This window comes from Belonocnema kinseyi, chromosome 3, assembly GCF_010883055.1.
Source record: "Belonocnema kinseyi isolate 2016_QV_RU_SX_M_011 chromosome 3, B_treatae_v1, whole genome shotgun sequence".
Classification (NCBI taxonomy): Eukaryota; Metazoa; Arthropoda; class Insecta; order Hymenoptera; family Cynipidae; genus Belonocnema; species Belonocnema kinseyi.
In genome coordinates this window covers 46,021,727-46,038,143 of record NC_046659.1, presented here as the reverse complement: position 1 = coordinate 46,038,143, position 16,417 = coordinate 46,021,727, and the positions used below count along the sequence as shown (strand labels likewise).

The window sequence follows — 16,417 nt, the reverse complement described above, 5'->3', positions numbered from 1 at the left end:
TAAAAATTTGTCATAAAGACAACCGCAGGATTTCGCCAGGAGTGGGCGCTAATCTGAAAAATTGCACCCGCTTCCAGCGAAATCGCGGTAAAGTTTCAGCCACAACCGTGAGATAGGTGGTTATTATATTATATATTAGGGGGACCAGAAAAAAAACACTTTTGATTTTCTTAGTAGCGAAAGGCAAATAACAGTAGTTTATGGTATTGTAGAAGGTACATTTTGGTAAAAAAAATTTTAAACAACATTTAGAGGTGGCGCATCGTCTTTAAAGTTCTTATTCAATTAACATGGGCGAAACCAACTTTTTTCATTTAATGTTTTAACCACGAAGTTATCCCCTTTGTAATCTGAACTTTTAACATGTTGTTCTTGAGGTCTTCAGAATCCATATAAAAGAATTTTTTAAATGAAAAATTTATAATAAATATTATTTATGGTTGTCTAAAAAATGCTATTTTCACTGTTATCCACTGTTTTCAAAGACTAATAACAGCCCCAATAATATATATCTGATACTGAAATTTTGAGAATATTTTCTTTAAACGGTTTAAGATTAATTTTTTTGAAAAAGCAGATTATGAAAAGATATAATTAAACGTGCTAGAATGAAAACAAACCTGAGTAAGTTTTTGAAATTTGACAGGTCTACGACTTAAGCTGTTTAATGTTTGGGGCGGAGCGCTCATCAGCCCTGCCATAAAAATTGATCACACAGTGGGTCTTGGCACCATAAAACCCAGAACCTTTCTTGGGGAGCGTCTATACGTATATTTTCCTTTTCGGGGACGCTAACTAATCCTGTTAAGGAGTCATATCAATGAAAAGAGCTGAGGTTGCACTTTTACGATCGACTCTTTACCTACCGAAATTTAAAACTGTCAGTTAATTGGTTCATTGTTAAATATCAAAAGTAATTAGTTTAGAGGAATATTTAATAAATTAAAGTATACATCTAATTTCTGAAAATAGTATTTTTAATTGAACAATGTTTCCAGGAAAATTTTTCATATTAAAATAAAATTTGTCGTTTAATAAATTAAAAACGATGAGTTCTGCCGAAAAATGGTTCAAAAAAAATTGTGCAGGAATTTTAAAAATTTTGTGCAAATTCAAAAATTATTTTCTTTATTATAAAAGAACGACTAAAAGACAATAGCATTGAAAACCTAAAAACATTTATTTTTGCCCTTAGGGCCTTTTCTCCATGGGACAAATATTAACCAAAATTAATTAATAAATTTATTGATTAATAATAATAATAATTAATATCTATTCATTTCAATAATAATAATGAATAAATAATAAACAATTAATTAATCAATTAAGAAATTTTAACAAATATCAAATATAATAAATAATAATTAATATAAATCTTGAAGAACAAAGAACTCTAAGATCAAATATATTAGTTCATAACTTTTAACTGAAATTACTTTTAAAAAATATATTCAATCAATTATTCAAATAACATTAGTAAATCTTAAACTAAAAATAAAATGCAGCTTTCATTTTACAATATCAGAATTTATAATTTTTCAAAAGTCATGAATTATTTATCACTTTATGGTGGGTTCGTACCTGTATTTCGAGTTTCCAAAAGAATAGGTTCGACTCGGCCGTTTCTTAACCTCGTCATAAACCCTCTACCTGTATAGCCTACTGGTGAACCTATAGTTAAATTATCAGTTTTCCCCCATTGTTACATAATATTTCTGGACTATAAGAAGTTGACAGAATCCATCTTGAACTCTCGAAGAACAAGTAACTTCAAGATTCAATAAATTAGTTCATAACTTATCATGAAAAATTGAACTTAAAAAAAAATTTATTAGTTAAGCTCTATAAGAGCAACAATTGCTTTGAGCGAGCTGAAAAATGACTATAACAAAACATAAAAATAGGCATATTCTGATCCTGCCAATGTTATACGAATTTCCAGTCGCACATGAAAATTTTAACAGACGCTTTGTTTGGACCACTCTAGTAAACAAATAGGAGAGAACATTCAGAAGTCATTATACTAATTATACCTTCGAATCCTAAAAAACTTAATGCTTTCTTATAAGAGTTTTTTGAAAAAAAGTTTCATATTCGAGAACTCTGGATAGGCATTTAAGTTTTTTTCTTTTTCAGTCTAGAATTGCTGAGCATTCACAAATTAGGTATACTTAAAATTAAAGAAAGAATTAGGTATTGACTTCGTAAGTAGGTTGCATTGATTGAATGTCAATATTATGAAAAAATTATGTTTATAAGCGAGCATTTTGTTTCATGCGCACGCTTTCATGTTTCGACAGTCGGAGAAAAACAAGTAGAGAAGTCGCGATAGCTGACAGTGCGATAAGAGAGAGGGTACTGTAGTGCCTTCAGTAAAAGCAGCGAAAATATTTTGAGGTCTATGGTTAATATTTAAAACATAATCGTTTGTAATTCGTGTATCCTCAATCTGTGTCCACAACAATATTTAAAGTAATAAGAATTCAGAAACATATGTCCTAATCCCACTGTTGTCACTTGTTATTTGATCATTAATAATTTTAGACCTGCATATTTTATAAACATAATACCTGATATCTTTCCGTCAGACGAATAAAACTTGTTTACAATGGTTGAAATCTTAAAATATGTGAAAATGATCCATATGCCCTTAAAAGATGACACGTTCCGCAAGGAAAGGGCATGCTTTTTTGGAATGTATTTACGTGTAGCGGCATATAGCCGAATAAATATCCGGAATTTTGAACCCAGAAAAAACCCTTTATTTTAAAAAACGATTTGCCGGGGCACTTTTGAAGTTGGAACTTCAAAAAACTGTTTTTCGAGATAAATGCATTCAAAGTTAGCAAGTGCCACATCGATTCACGAGTCAAATTTGGTCTTAGAACATAAAATTTACCCACTCTCCGTAACTTTCGGAACGTAAATATGGCGTCACGATATAGACCATGCATTAAACTATGATTTCTTAACAAAAACTCATCATTGATATTTTTTACACTTGTTCACAAAAATAAAAATATCTTTCAAACTACGATCGAAAAAGTGAATCTCATTGTTGCTTAACGTCAAATAGGTTACGTCCCTTAAGGAGAGGCTCACTTTGTGGGTTTAGGAGATTTTCGCGTTTTTGTGAACAAAGGTCAAGAGCATCGATTTTGGGGTTTCGATGTGAAATCATACTTCAATGTATGCTCTATCTGTTTAAATGATATTTAAGTCCTAGAAGTGAACGGTAGTTTATACATTTTATATTTAAACAATAAATTTCACCCATGCGCTTGAGGCACTGTCAACTTTACACGCGTTTTTCTCGAAAAGTGGGTTTTCGAAGTTCCAACTTCCAAAGTTGAACGGTGGCTCATTTTTCAACCTAGTGGGTTCGTCCTCGGCTTAAGATGTCGGGAATTTATAAGGTTATATTTCCCTATGCGTAACTATAGTGGCGAATTGGGTACTTTCCATTCAGAACATGACATGTGATCAAATTCATTGAGAAAGACAAAAAATATTTATGCCTACAATTTCAACTTTAGTTAATATAAAGCTATTAGTTATCTACAAGTTTGCCTTACCTTTCGCGGAACTTGATACATGATTGGAATAACCATATTAGACGTTAACTGCAATACTCTGTTGACTTCTGCCTGCATCACATTGAGCGCTCTTTTTGGGACCAAAGAAACGCCCTTCGTTTGTTCTCCACTGTGACGAAGTCCCTCTACGAGGTATGGATCTTTTTCCGTGACTTCCATATAAATAATTGTCGTGTCGCCTTTCCCCGCGAGGAAAAGCATATTCGTGTCGGGATCATAGAGGGGCATTAATATCCTGCAATGTGAGACAAATTTTCGAAATAATTACCATATTTCAGCATTTAATATATTAATAGGAACTTTCTACTATCGTTTTTATAAAATGTAAATAACTTTGAAAGACTCTGATCATAAACGCTATTTTAATGCTGAAATTTCCAAATAAAAATAAAGTATTTAAGAGTGTTGGTTAAACCCAACTTCGAATTTTTTCTCTAGGTACAGCACTGACTAAATGTATATTTTTTCCTGAGATTTGAGAACGAAATACAATACAATTTTGAAAAATCAAACCTTTTGTTCAGTAAATCATTCTTTCAAGACAAATATTAATCTTTAGAAAAAGAGTAATCAGCGGGTAACAGACAAAAGCATTTTAACGGTGAGAATCGTTCGAAAATTATTTTTTTACTCACAATTTTGACTTCATAGAAGAATTCTCGACCCCTATCATGTTTTCGAAGGGCTACGACGCGATGATGGTGACCGTGAATTTTGCTGTAACTGTAGTTGTAATCAGCCACCAGGCTAGCTATCACCTTCGTGCCATGCACGGTATCAGGAAGCCCTTCTTTATCGACCACGGGTCCAGACTATGAGTCTCAAAGGGGAAAGCCTCTTCGGTGACATTGACATTTTGATGAGACTACCCTTAATCGATATCACCTTAAGAATAATTAAACACGTGTCCCGGATTTTTTGTAAGTGGGCCGTTGTAAGAACTATGGACTTTGGAAAATCACGTTAGACATGGTTGACGAACATCTACCGGTTCGCGCGCATGTTCGTCCACCAAGCACCGCCGATGCCATGGTAAAGATCCTGGCAGGCGAACATGCTGCCGTTGGTTCATATCTTTTTGTCGATTTATTCTTTTCTTGTTGTAAGCCTGTCAAATAATAATTTTTAATGCTTCCCAGGTGATCACATTTTTTTTCAAAAATATTACTGGGAAATAAAAATCATTCAGACACTTTTCGAATCAATTATTTGTATAATCGTAATTTATTGTTCTTTACATATTTGCGGGTAATAATCGCTGTATATTATCACGTAGCTGGGTGATGCACTGTTCACTGCTACTACTGACAGAATGAGAATCAGCCAAAGATAAGGCAGTTTATAATTGGGAAATAAAAATAAAAGATGTGAATACGATTTCCTACAAAATATTGAAATACTTTTTGCAGATAACATCTGCAAATGCACCAATTTTATTGGTAACCTAATTTATGATTGTAGGTAAATTTGTAAATTTACCCAGTTTGAAATTAGAACTAGACTTTTTGCAAATTCATTTCCAATTTCTATATTACCAAACTTTCCACATTAAAAATTCTAATATTACAAAACTGGCGAGTGCTCACTTTTCTGTATAGATTATAAATTTAAAAAGTTAGAAAGAAACACAAAATCAACGATTGAGAATTTTTATAAAAAGGAATTTCTGTAAATATAAAAAAAATAGTTTTCGACATAAAGAAAATTAGAGACATCCGCTCCGCTTCAAATCACGAAGAAAACTGAAACAATATTCACAGAGGTCCTCCAATTTTACAACTTAAGGGGTTCAAAGGAACGGTGCTTTAATTATGAAAAGGGCGGTGGTCGTAATTCTACCTGAAAATTGTGATGACCGATTGCCGGTTCCATTTACAAGGCGACAACCGTAGTGACCACGTCTTCTCAAAATTTGTTCCGCTTTACAACAGGATAGTATATTTTTGAAAGTTTTTCCACGTCGGTTCTTAAATTGACAGCATTCTCATTTCCAGAAATATGACACATTTCCAACATCAGACGTTTGCGATAGTGACATTCATTCGCAAGAATTTTCGCGTTATGAACATCGAAAAAATGATCTTTCTCAATACTATGCTTAGTGAACGTTTTCTTTTGTTAGGGACCTTATTTAAATCTTTCTTGTTTTCTTTAACCCTTACTCGTAACGGACGTTTAGTTTGGCCTATGTAAACCGCTTTGCAATTTTGACCTTTGCACCAAATGCCATAAACGATATCGCTATTTTGCAAATTATTTAATTTATCTTTAGTGGGCCTCTGGACAGACGTAAGGTCTCTTTTTTCTTTAAACGCCGTAGTTATGTCATAATGCCCGAGAACTCTCGCAATTCGCTCAGATAGACCTTCAACATATGGAATGCTAATAAAAGACCAAATTTCCTGATATTTGACAAGTTTTCTTTCATTTCCTCTCAAATCCTTCGGAAAAAAATATATATTAAGTTCATGCCGTACTTATAAAAAAAATTAAAAGTCGGATTTAACCAACACTCTTAAATCTTCATTGCAATAGTTCTAGGTGATACAAAGAACCTAGAACGTTTTCTTTATGTCAAGTAAGCTTTTGTTCAAATAAACAAAGAAATTACTTCCAATAAATACTTTGTTTAAAAAAAACGTATTCTAAATTAAAAAGACATGCTCTTACCCTGTACTGCAATCAAGCTCCAAAGTCTTAATCGGATCGCTGAGGTTTCTCAGATCCCTAATATAAACTTGGCGAAGTCTGGCTGAATCAAAACCTGTGGTTAATATACGCTCTCCATTACCAAGCCAAACAATTCGTGAATCTTTTATGCTTTGATGGCTTGGGGAGGAATTGATAATATTTTTAGGAGCTCGGGGATCGATAATCCTGACCTGTTTATCTTTACAGGAAGTGGCTAATATCGTACCATCTTGTTTCCAACTAACGGACTGAATCACATCCGTGTGCTCGTTGGTCGCTATGGATTAATACACAATAATTAAAAGAAGTCTTCTTTATAGAATTTAAATTTATAGATAATAATAATTCAGAGAAATATTTTAAACGTACAGAAAAGATCTTTCTGGGAGACAATATCCCAAAGAGAAAGATTTGTGTAAGAAACGGTAGTTAAAAGATGTTCCGCTGTAGGATGCCAGCGAACTACTTCCACTCGCCGCTGCCTGTGTGAAAAGGTACAGTCTGGGTTGCAGAGTGATTCTTCTAATCCAGATTCTGGGATGTACCATAATTTCACCTAAAGATCCAATTTTTAGAAATTGATTAATTTGTTGAAATATAATTGCAAATTACAGAAAATCGAAGGCTTATTTGAATCCCATCAGAATATTTCTATAATTCTAGGGGTGTATTACTTTGGATTTTCGTGCAAATTAAATTGTACTTTACAGATCATATAGATTTGAACGAACTAAAATCACAATTAAAATTTGTTTCTTGTTAGTTATGAAGCTTTGATTTAAATCGACTACACAACAAGCTGAACAGAACTTATATAGATAAGTAAAGATACTGTCCATTTAATGTGTCAAATATGTTTGAAACTTTGATTATGGTTACATATATCAGTACCATTTAACGACACAATGATATATAGAGCAGAAAGATTGGGAAATATAAATGGTGTGAATAAGCAACGTTCATATAATAATAAATGTCTACAATTAGAAAAAAAGGTTGGATTTTTTGGTTTGCTATTGCAATAGTGTACAGATTGATAGGTTAATTCAGACTACAAATATTCTTTAAAATGGTAACGTTTTTATTGTATAACCCTGCCGTCCAGTAACACAACAATTTTTTGCAACGCGTAAACTTAGTTGTTAAACTTAAAATAACAGACATTCTCATTATTTTTAAATAAATTTACTATTTTAATTGAATATTTTGCTATTATTTTATTTTGCTACTTGAACATTATTTTTAAATGTAAAGGCTTAAGAACAATGTAAAAATATGGCGAAAATAAACATTGTTAGGATAATTAAGACATGGTGTCTATTTTACAAAAATAAATATTTATCATACAAACTGAGGGCACAACAAAAATCAATAAAATGATAAATTTATGCTGCTGATTATTTCTTTAAGTACTTGTATTATACAGAATAATAATAATGAAATTATAATGTTTATATTTTAAGCCTCAAGAAGCAGGTCTAATTGCGTCAGAAAGTTATAACCGGTTCTTTGCTTCAAACCCTCAATTACGTAAGTATTATTTTTGAAATTTCGAAAAATTGAAGAGCTTTCAGGGGAAATCCAAAATTTATAGAAAACTTCTTATATCACAGCGATTTCAAAGAATTTTTTAGAATTCTAAATATTTCATGAGACTTGAAAAATACTTCGAAAATGTTTAAATACTATTTCAAAGATTATAAAGAACTCTATCAGACTTTCAGAAGCTTTAAAGATTTTTAGAAATTTTAAAGAATTTTAGAATTACAAGAGGGTTGAAAATATTCCAAGGGAAATTGTAAATTAGAGATATAGGAAAAGATGATATTTTAGGGTATCTTTAATTTTATTCAGAATTGCATGTAATTGTAAAATATTATGATATCCAAACATTTCGAGTTTTTCGAGACTATATTTTTTTTTAGAAGTTTTCTAGGTAACCTACTAGCGACGTTTCATGCGATTCATTGAAACTAAGAGTGATTTATGGATTTCATTGAAGATAGTATACAATATTGTAATTTCGTAACTATAAATTAACTATAGTCCGATTCTCATCATGTATGTTTGCTTTTAATTTCTTTTCATTTATTAGAATATTAGTAAAAATTGAATTTAACAATTTTTTAAATTTCGAATGAAGATTCATTTAGGATTGAAAAACCTACCTATTTTAAATTGTATGATATTTAAATTTTTTTAAATGACTTACCTGCCTGAATCTATATATTAAAATGTTATTTACAAATGATTATATTTTACTTAAATTTTCATTCTAAAAATGAGGTTCATTAACACTCCAACTAACAGATATTCGTATTTCATAATGAAAAAGAAAAACAAAAAATAGGTATCACAATAAGCCATTAGACTGGGTTATATTAACCCTTTCGTAATTTATCATTAAGAATGATAAAAATGTAAATTAAAAAACGGATATTCAAAGAAAATATAATATTTTCCTTTATTCCTAAAGAAGTTCACCAAGAGGTGTTTTATATGGGCAAAATTCAAATCAAAAGACCAGTGTTTACACAATTACGAATTTAAGTTTTCTAAAAGCATTCCAGTTCCTTTAGAAGTAATTGATTAAAGAAATATCTCATGGCAACCACCTTTTTTATACAAATAATACGCGATATCTTTTTTTTAATAATCATAAGGGATCGTAGTTTAGTTTAGAACTGAACCTTTTTCATTATGCTGAAGAATGAAACTTGTACGCGGTAGACTGTAATCGAAGAAAATTTTTCATTGTTATAGACAATTCCTAATTCAACAATTAATTTATCACACTAATATCATTGGCATTGGTTATATTGACATGACAACTTATTCTATACCAATATTGAATTGATTGAAGCCATACAAATAAGTTGTTTTATTGGCTTTGTAGTGACCGAAGACATTTTTAATCCTTTTTCAATTATTAATTTCACCTATATTTTATATGATTTTGGTTTACAAGAATTCAAGATTTACTCCAATAAAATATTCAACGAGAAGATATTTTTCGCATATTACCTACATTTTATCTGAATTGGATAACTTCTTTCAATCAGATTTATCACTTCTCAATTTAGCACTGCAGGGTTTTGGGGCTAAGTTTTTACTTTTTTTTAAATCAAAAATTAGATTTTTAATTTCCGTCCAAATTTGAGAAAACTTACATGCTTGAAGAAAAATAAATTATATCTCCGTATTCTCAGAACCTAATTACATTTCTTAATCCGTAATCTCACGTTTCAATTCAGTACGGATATATGTTTCAAGCGCATATTTATTTATTTTTGCCTTAATGAAAAATTTTATCATAGAGAACATTTTCTGTTTCTTATACAAAATTTTCAAAATGGTGTTTGCATCCTTTCCGAAATCCGCCCTTCAAATATTCAGACTAGGAAAACAGTTGTTATCCTTCCAGTCTCTTTTCATTACATGTCAATTAATTCAGAAATGTTTAGAAAAATCTGTTGAATATTGTATGTTCCTAGTCGACTAAACGGTTCAAAATGATACATTTTTCATGTTTTCTGAATCTGCTCCGTTCATTTATTAAAAAATGGTCAGTTTATATACACAGAATTTCTTTACTGCCTGAATATTTCCATTATCCATTGTCAGTTGTTGTAAACGGCCTTAATCTCATAACAATAAAATGGTCATTCGTTAAGTTAATACGACTCGCAGCAGGGCACCTGCTTCGAACACTTGTCCATGAGTCCACAGTCACGTGGCGAAAATGCAGAGACAGCTAACACTGAGCGTCACTGCTACAATAATTATGTTTTCGATTACTGAACAAAATAAAAACATTTTTTCTTGATAAACCGGGCCTGCTTGCACAGAGATATTACTATGTAGATGATGTAATAAAAAAACTAGAACAAAATATTCAACCGTGCAACCTCAAAATTCAGAATCGATTACCCATTCTGATAAAGGCCTTATGGGGTGCGGGTTTGGACCCGGACCCTGACGAAATTAAAAGGTCCGGAAGCTAAGTTTTTATGCCAGTTTGCAGTTATTTTTATCGATGGGACCTTTTACAGCTGTCCTGACCAATTCCTATATAACAGAGCACTTTCTTACTTAGTTTCAGAATGCAAAAAGTTTACTGGTAAGAGTTTCAGTCCTAACGTAATTTATGTAGATTTCGAAATCGGTATCAAAATTCAGCTATCTGCACAGGAGTTAACGATTCCATCTCCATCGAAGGTTTTAGATCTCTTTTAGGTCAGAGTTGGCTGAGAAAAATTTAAGAACTCGGATTGAACAATGAATATAAAGACGCAAAATCAGAAATCGGTTCTTTTTTTAGAATTCGTGTGGTCTATCCGGTACAGTTCCCCCGGCTTCTTTTCCAGAAAAATTATAATTTTTTAAAACTGAATTCGGAGATGCTATAAAATATCATAAAGGACGTCCCCGAACTTTTCTTTGAGGGATAATAACAACAAAATTTTATTGTGCTGAATAAAAATTGTATACATGTGCAGTATTTTGAGGTCAGGATCGTTTTTCAGCTTTCTCCCTCATTCCGATAATGTAGGACTCTGTCGCACCGATTCTGTCGGTAGCACTCAAGAATAATTATAGACGAGAATAGTAACACACGTAAGGTCGAAATACACACATACACACATCTTTAGCAAAATAAAAACTTATTTAATTAACCCAAAAAAAATGTGTGCGGGGACTTTCGTTAGCATGTTCTCCATCATGTCCCAAATTTTTAGGGCCTTATTTTCTCCAACAACAACGCGTACAACGAAAGGTTGTAAATCATATTATTCGAAATTGATCGTAATGTTTAAGTGTTCCCACCCAAACATTTTGAATATTACAGAAGCTTTAAATGGAGTTCAAGTCGTCACTTATATGTGACGTGCCACGAGAAAAGGGGACTAATACTCCAAACCAGGATTTTACAGGGCGAGCGATAAAAGTCGAGCCTATTCTGTACTGAAAGCCGACTCACGAAAATCTGCTCCTCCACTTAAAATTACACTCTCATTCGTCGTGTCCCAGTGTTCACGTTTCTCGAGTTGAAGGGGTCGCTCGACGCATGGCAAACGGCACCGCCCGTGAGTTTGTAGCAGTGCGTGGTGGGAGGTGTTTTCGGTAGTTCGAAGTCTCACTACGAAATTCTCTATTTACGGCCCAATAAAAAGATATGTTTTCATAAAAAATAATGCCTGAATTTTGTACTGATTTTTGTGTTGGATAGAGCAACTCAAACACTATCAATAGAGATAAAAAACGGATTTTCATTTTTTTAGCGTGAGCCCCCTTTTGTCGGATCACGTCAAGTATAAAAATGAAAAGCACTGGTCAAGCCGTTCACCAGTATTATTTCAGTGCTTTTTCCTCGGCAGGGAAGAGGATCCTCAAAATAGCAAGCTCATGCAATAGGAAATGTGTGTAATTGGTGTATTTATTTCACTTCTAAGCTTTTTTCTAGCTTGAAGACATAATATTATTAACTTGATATAATTGACTGTTGATTATTGACAATACATATTTCCCTATATTTTTTAAACACGCTAGTATCAAAAGTATAAATTACTATAGTAGAAAACGCTACCAGTCCTAAACCTTGAAGAAGTACGAAGGGAATATCAGGAAAATAACAGGTGAAGGAAAATGAGTGAAGCGTCGAGGGGAGAGGGGAATAATGAATGGAGGGGAGGACGCAAGTCAGCCAGGCAAGTCCGCACCCGAATTCTTAATAGACCGTAAGCCCAAAACATAAATGGCAGTGTGCTAGGGATGAGAACAATTTTCACTTGAGAGGTTCGACTTTTGATAAAGAACGTAAAAATGTCTGGCTGGCAGGGCTGAGTGGTATAGGTGAGCATTGCCGCGAAAGTGCTATTAGACGGCTTTAAAATCGCTGGAAATTCAGGTAAAATTTCTTGATACTGATTTTACAGAAAAAAGCTGCAAATAAAAGTTGTACTACTCCCGAGAGGCATATTTTCATTATTATATATATTTTTTATAAAATTGATACATTTAGAGAAAAAATTGATTAAATAAATGCCCGAACAATAAAAAAATGTTTTTATTTGCAGCAAGTCATTTTTGCAAAACTTTTCAAGAAAGAAAACACACTCCTTTACAGGTATACTACAACATTAATAAGAAATATTTTATTTAAATTTGTATATCTATCAAATTATGGGTATTTTAACTTATTTCTACATTTCTTCTTTCACCTGTTGTATCTTCAGTAATTTAAAAAAAGGTGTTCTCAAAATTAGAAGATTAATAGTGTAAGTCTTGTGTGAAAAAATTGGCGCAAGCTACTTTGAGGTAAAATAATAACTTATTCTGTTATAAACAATAATAAACAGAGTCAATTTTACAGACATCATATCTTCTCATATTTTTCGTGAGTCTGTGGTGTACGCGTAAACGATTGGGCTTCTTATCATGAAACTTCTGCTACAAGCAGGGTAACCATCTACAACTGTACGTCTACGCCACTGACCCACGAAAAATATGAGAAGACCCCATGTGGGGTCCCTAAAATTGACATTCGTCACGGTACTAAGTATTCAATATATTTCAATGGAGAAATATAAACGTTAACAACCATAAATAATGGAAATGTTAAAATAAAGCCATTTTAGTATTTAATTTGTTTAAATAATATTTAACTTTTTTTTTTAAATATTGTAATAATGAAAATATGCATCTTTGGGAGTAGTACAAGTTTTTTAAAAGCTTTTACCTGTAAAATCAGTATCATAAATTTTACCTAAATTCCCGGTGACTTTAAAGTAGCCTGGCAGCAATTTCGCATTTAGGTAAGTCCCTGGTAATGCGCAGGTGCTATTTCTAATGTCTTTTACAGGTACACAAATTTTCAAGCTTATCCGAGTCGCGTTAATGAACTAAAAAAATTGTTACATTTGTCAGGTCGCCTACGCTCATCTCTTTCACTCAGCCCTGCCAGGCAGGCATTTTTACGCCCGTCATCATAATTCGAACCTGTCAGGTGAAAATTGTCCTTCTCCCCATCACGTTGCCATTTATGCTGTGGGCTTACAGTCTATAAGTAACCTTTTAACCTTAGATCCAACTTAAAAAGTTCCGATTCCTGAACTCACCAAACAATCCTGAGATCCAGTTGCAAGTAGTCCATCGTGAAAGGGCGAGAAATCCATGTCTGTTACAGTATCTGTATGGGCATGTAATAAAGGCATGGTTTTGCTCTTTCTTCCACAATCTTCTAATGGCAGTACGGCTAAACTAGAACCTATTACAAAAAAATACAAAGTAATTGAAAAGTTTACACTTCCAGATTTGTACTTTAGTATTTAGCATTTATATTCTGATTAACTTACCATTATGGTCGACATTGAATGCCATAAAGGCAGCAGATGCTGCGATATTGTTACCATAAGTTTGATATGATCCAACAAAAATATCGCGGATGCAGGCTTCTGGCTTGGGAACGATAGGGGCAGCATTTTTGTACTTGGAAGCCTTAAACCGCCAGGCCATTTTGTCCTTTCCACTGCTTAAAACCTAGCACACGTTTCCTGATTCATGTAATCTGTAATATCAAAGATTTATTGAACCATCAGATTTTGAACAGTAGGGTAGACCGAGTCAATATAACCATTGCACAAAATCGTTATGTGACTAAATCCCCACGTTATTTAAAATTATAAAATTTCTTTGCTATTAATAAACTCAGTTTTATACTAAAATATATCGTTTAAAATGAATATTGCATGTATTACAAATATAATTTATTTTTTAATTATTTATAGTATTTCATTAGTATTATATTATTGTATTGGTATTATATTATTTACAGTTTGCATACGAAATCGTAAAAGTTTGCCGTGATCGAATTTTCGTTGCCAGTATTGCATAATGGATTATATTTTTCTAAAAAGTTGATTGGTTTAGGGATTTTAACACTTACAAGGGGTAGGCCTGAGGGTCGAAATTTAAATCAAGGTCGCCAAGTATAATTCGAAAGATTATCGAATTTTATTCGACACGTGTCACGGCTTTTGTTTTTAATGTTCCCGAAGGAATAAGTTCTAAGTGAAGGCGTAACAACCGTGCCGGATGCTGAATGGCGCCTGAGCATGCGGGCTCCACAAGGATGGACGAAGCCTTTCCCTAGCTGCTTGTGGTAACAACAATGACAACATCAAACCACCAAAAAGTTGTGTATGCGGTTCAAAACGATCGGACGCGCAGAACACCCGACAATGGGCCGACAAACAGTTCCGATTACCCTAGACTTCAAGGCGCTGAAAATAATTTAGATGGAAACACCACGACGAACCGGCGAAACGCTTTATGGTACGTATTCACACTCTGCGGTGGCAGAAACACCCAGAGCTTCAGCATGTTTCGCATCAGACCTTTCTGAAACTGATGATGAATCAAAAGACCAAAATACGCATGCATCAACTGAACAAGAAGATTGGATGGACAAGACAGAATGCGTCCCGTGTTCAATGTGTGGTTCACTACATAACATCTGGTGGACCGTTCACGGAAAGGATTCCAAAGTTCGCCGAAGAATTGAGGGCCTTGAATTACACACTGAACAAGTCAAAGCTGCTGATAATTAAGCAGCATATTGTTGAAAAATTACGGGTGTTATCTGATGAAGCGTAGAGTTTTGCGACAAACTTCTTACATCTGAAGAGCAATGTCCATCAATGACGGCTGAAGAGGTGAAAAAAGCACTTAGCGGAATGACAAACTTTTCAGCTGCAGGACCAGATGGAATAAAGAACTTCTGGTGGAAGAAGTTTACTTTTACACAGCAACATCTGGCCTGCATATTCACCTCATATTTAAAGTCGGAAACGCTCATTCAGCAGTGGCTGCCGTTAAGACGCACTATACTCCTAACAAAAAAGGCAACTTGTCCAACACAGTGAATCACAGGCCTAGTTTGACCACTGAAAAATTTCGATTCAACTTCTCATAGATTTATCATCTTTCTGTTTGAACTCTTGAAGGTTCATCCACACTTAGAGAGATCCATAGAGAGATTGATGCCCTATCCTAAAACTAGATTTACTATCTTATTTGGAAAATAGCAAGTGACAAAGAACAACGTCACCATCTATAGGGGCGTATTTCAGGCAGTACCAAATTCTTCTAGATACCTCTGTGGTGACACTAATCATCGTAAGCACAAGGTTAATCATGTATTTTATATGGATCACCTAAAGATCTATGGTTCTGGTAAAAGCAACATTGAGAGTGCTTTAAATATCGTCAAGCAATACACAGGAGATATTGGTATGGACTTTGGATTGGATAAGTGTGACAGAATTTATCTGAAGAAAGGAAAGATTATTATTGGCGTTCCCGAGGACCCTGAGCTTGTGGATATAAGTATTATTAGATATCTTAACACTGAAGAGGCCTAAACATACCTGGGCGTGCGTCAAAGCCGCATTTAGGGCGCAAAATCAGTGAAGGAGTCTCTACTAAGCAGATACAAGCATCTTGTTCGGAACATTTGGTCTTCAAATCTGTCGGCGTTGAAAAAGGTATCTGCGACTAACGTGCTTGCCTTCCCGGTTCTACTCTACTCGTTTGGGGTTGTTCAATGGATGAACAACAAGCTTAAGGCCTTTGATATTGCCACACGTAATATCATTCACATGCATAAGAGCTTGCACATAAATTCGCTAGTTTCGCGATTATACATCTCACGCCGACAAGGCAGACGCGGACTTCTGAATCTTTACTGTCTTCATAATCTAATTGTTCTAAGTACAGCTTACATCGTTGCAAATGGTAGAGATCCTCTCCTAAAAATGGTCAGCAACCACGAGATGATTGGTAGAGCAGCGTTCCTTTACAAAACCGCGGCGAAGATGGCCGAGACCCTTGGCCTGCATTTTAACATCCGAAGTAAGAAAAAGCATTACTCCATCTAGAGGTTTCTTTTCTGAAAGCTGAAGTAAAGAAAGCAGAGGTTGAAAAAATCCGCTAAGAGCTACTTGATAAGAAAATGCAAGAAAACTTTTACAGAAATGTAAAAGAACAGTCCATGTCCAAAGATCACACTTTTGCTTTTCTCAAATCATCAGGGCTTAATTCAGGTACAGGGGGTTTAATTTTCGCGTTCC

The 16,417-nt window shown here is 33.7% G+C and overlaps 1 protein-coding gene across 3 annotated transcripts in view; it reads right to left on the bottom strand.

The window, feature by feature from the left end:
- The window catches only part of LOC117168716 (coronin-7), a 117,837-nt gene extending 103,989 nt beyond the window's left edge, over window positions 1–13,848 (bottom strand). For all 3 annotated transcript variants that reach the window (XM_033354433.1, XM_033354434.1, XM_033354435.1), the window contains exons 1-5: window positions 13,643–13,848; window positions 13,406–13,554; window positions 6,657–6,843; window positions 6,267–6,564; window positions 3,576–3,831 (exon numbers count right to left, since the gene is read on the bottom strand). In XM_033354433.1, the coding sequence (XP_033210324.1) occupies window positions 3,576–3,831; window positions 6,267–6,564; window positions 6,657–6,843; window positions 13,406–13,554; window positions 13,643–13,802 (1,050 nt within the window). In that variant the 5' untranslated portion in view covers window positions 13,803–13,848. The remainder of the gene's footprint in view (window positions 1–3,575; window positions 3,832–6,266; window positions 6,565–6,656; window positions 6,844–13,405; window positions 13,555–13,642) is intronic.
- Between the last annotated feature and the right edge of the window lie 2,569 nt (window positions 13,849–16,417).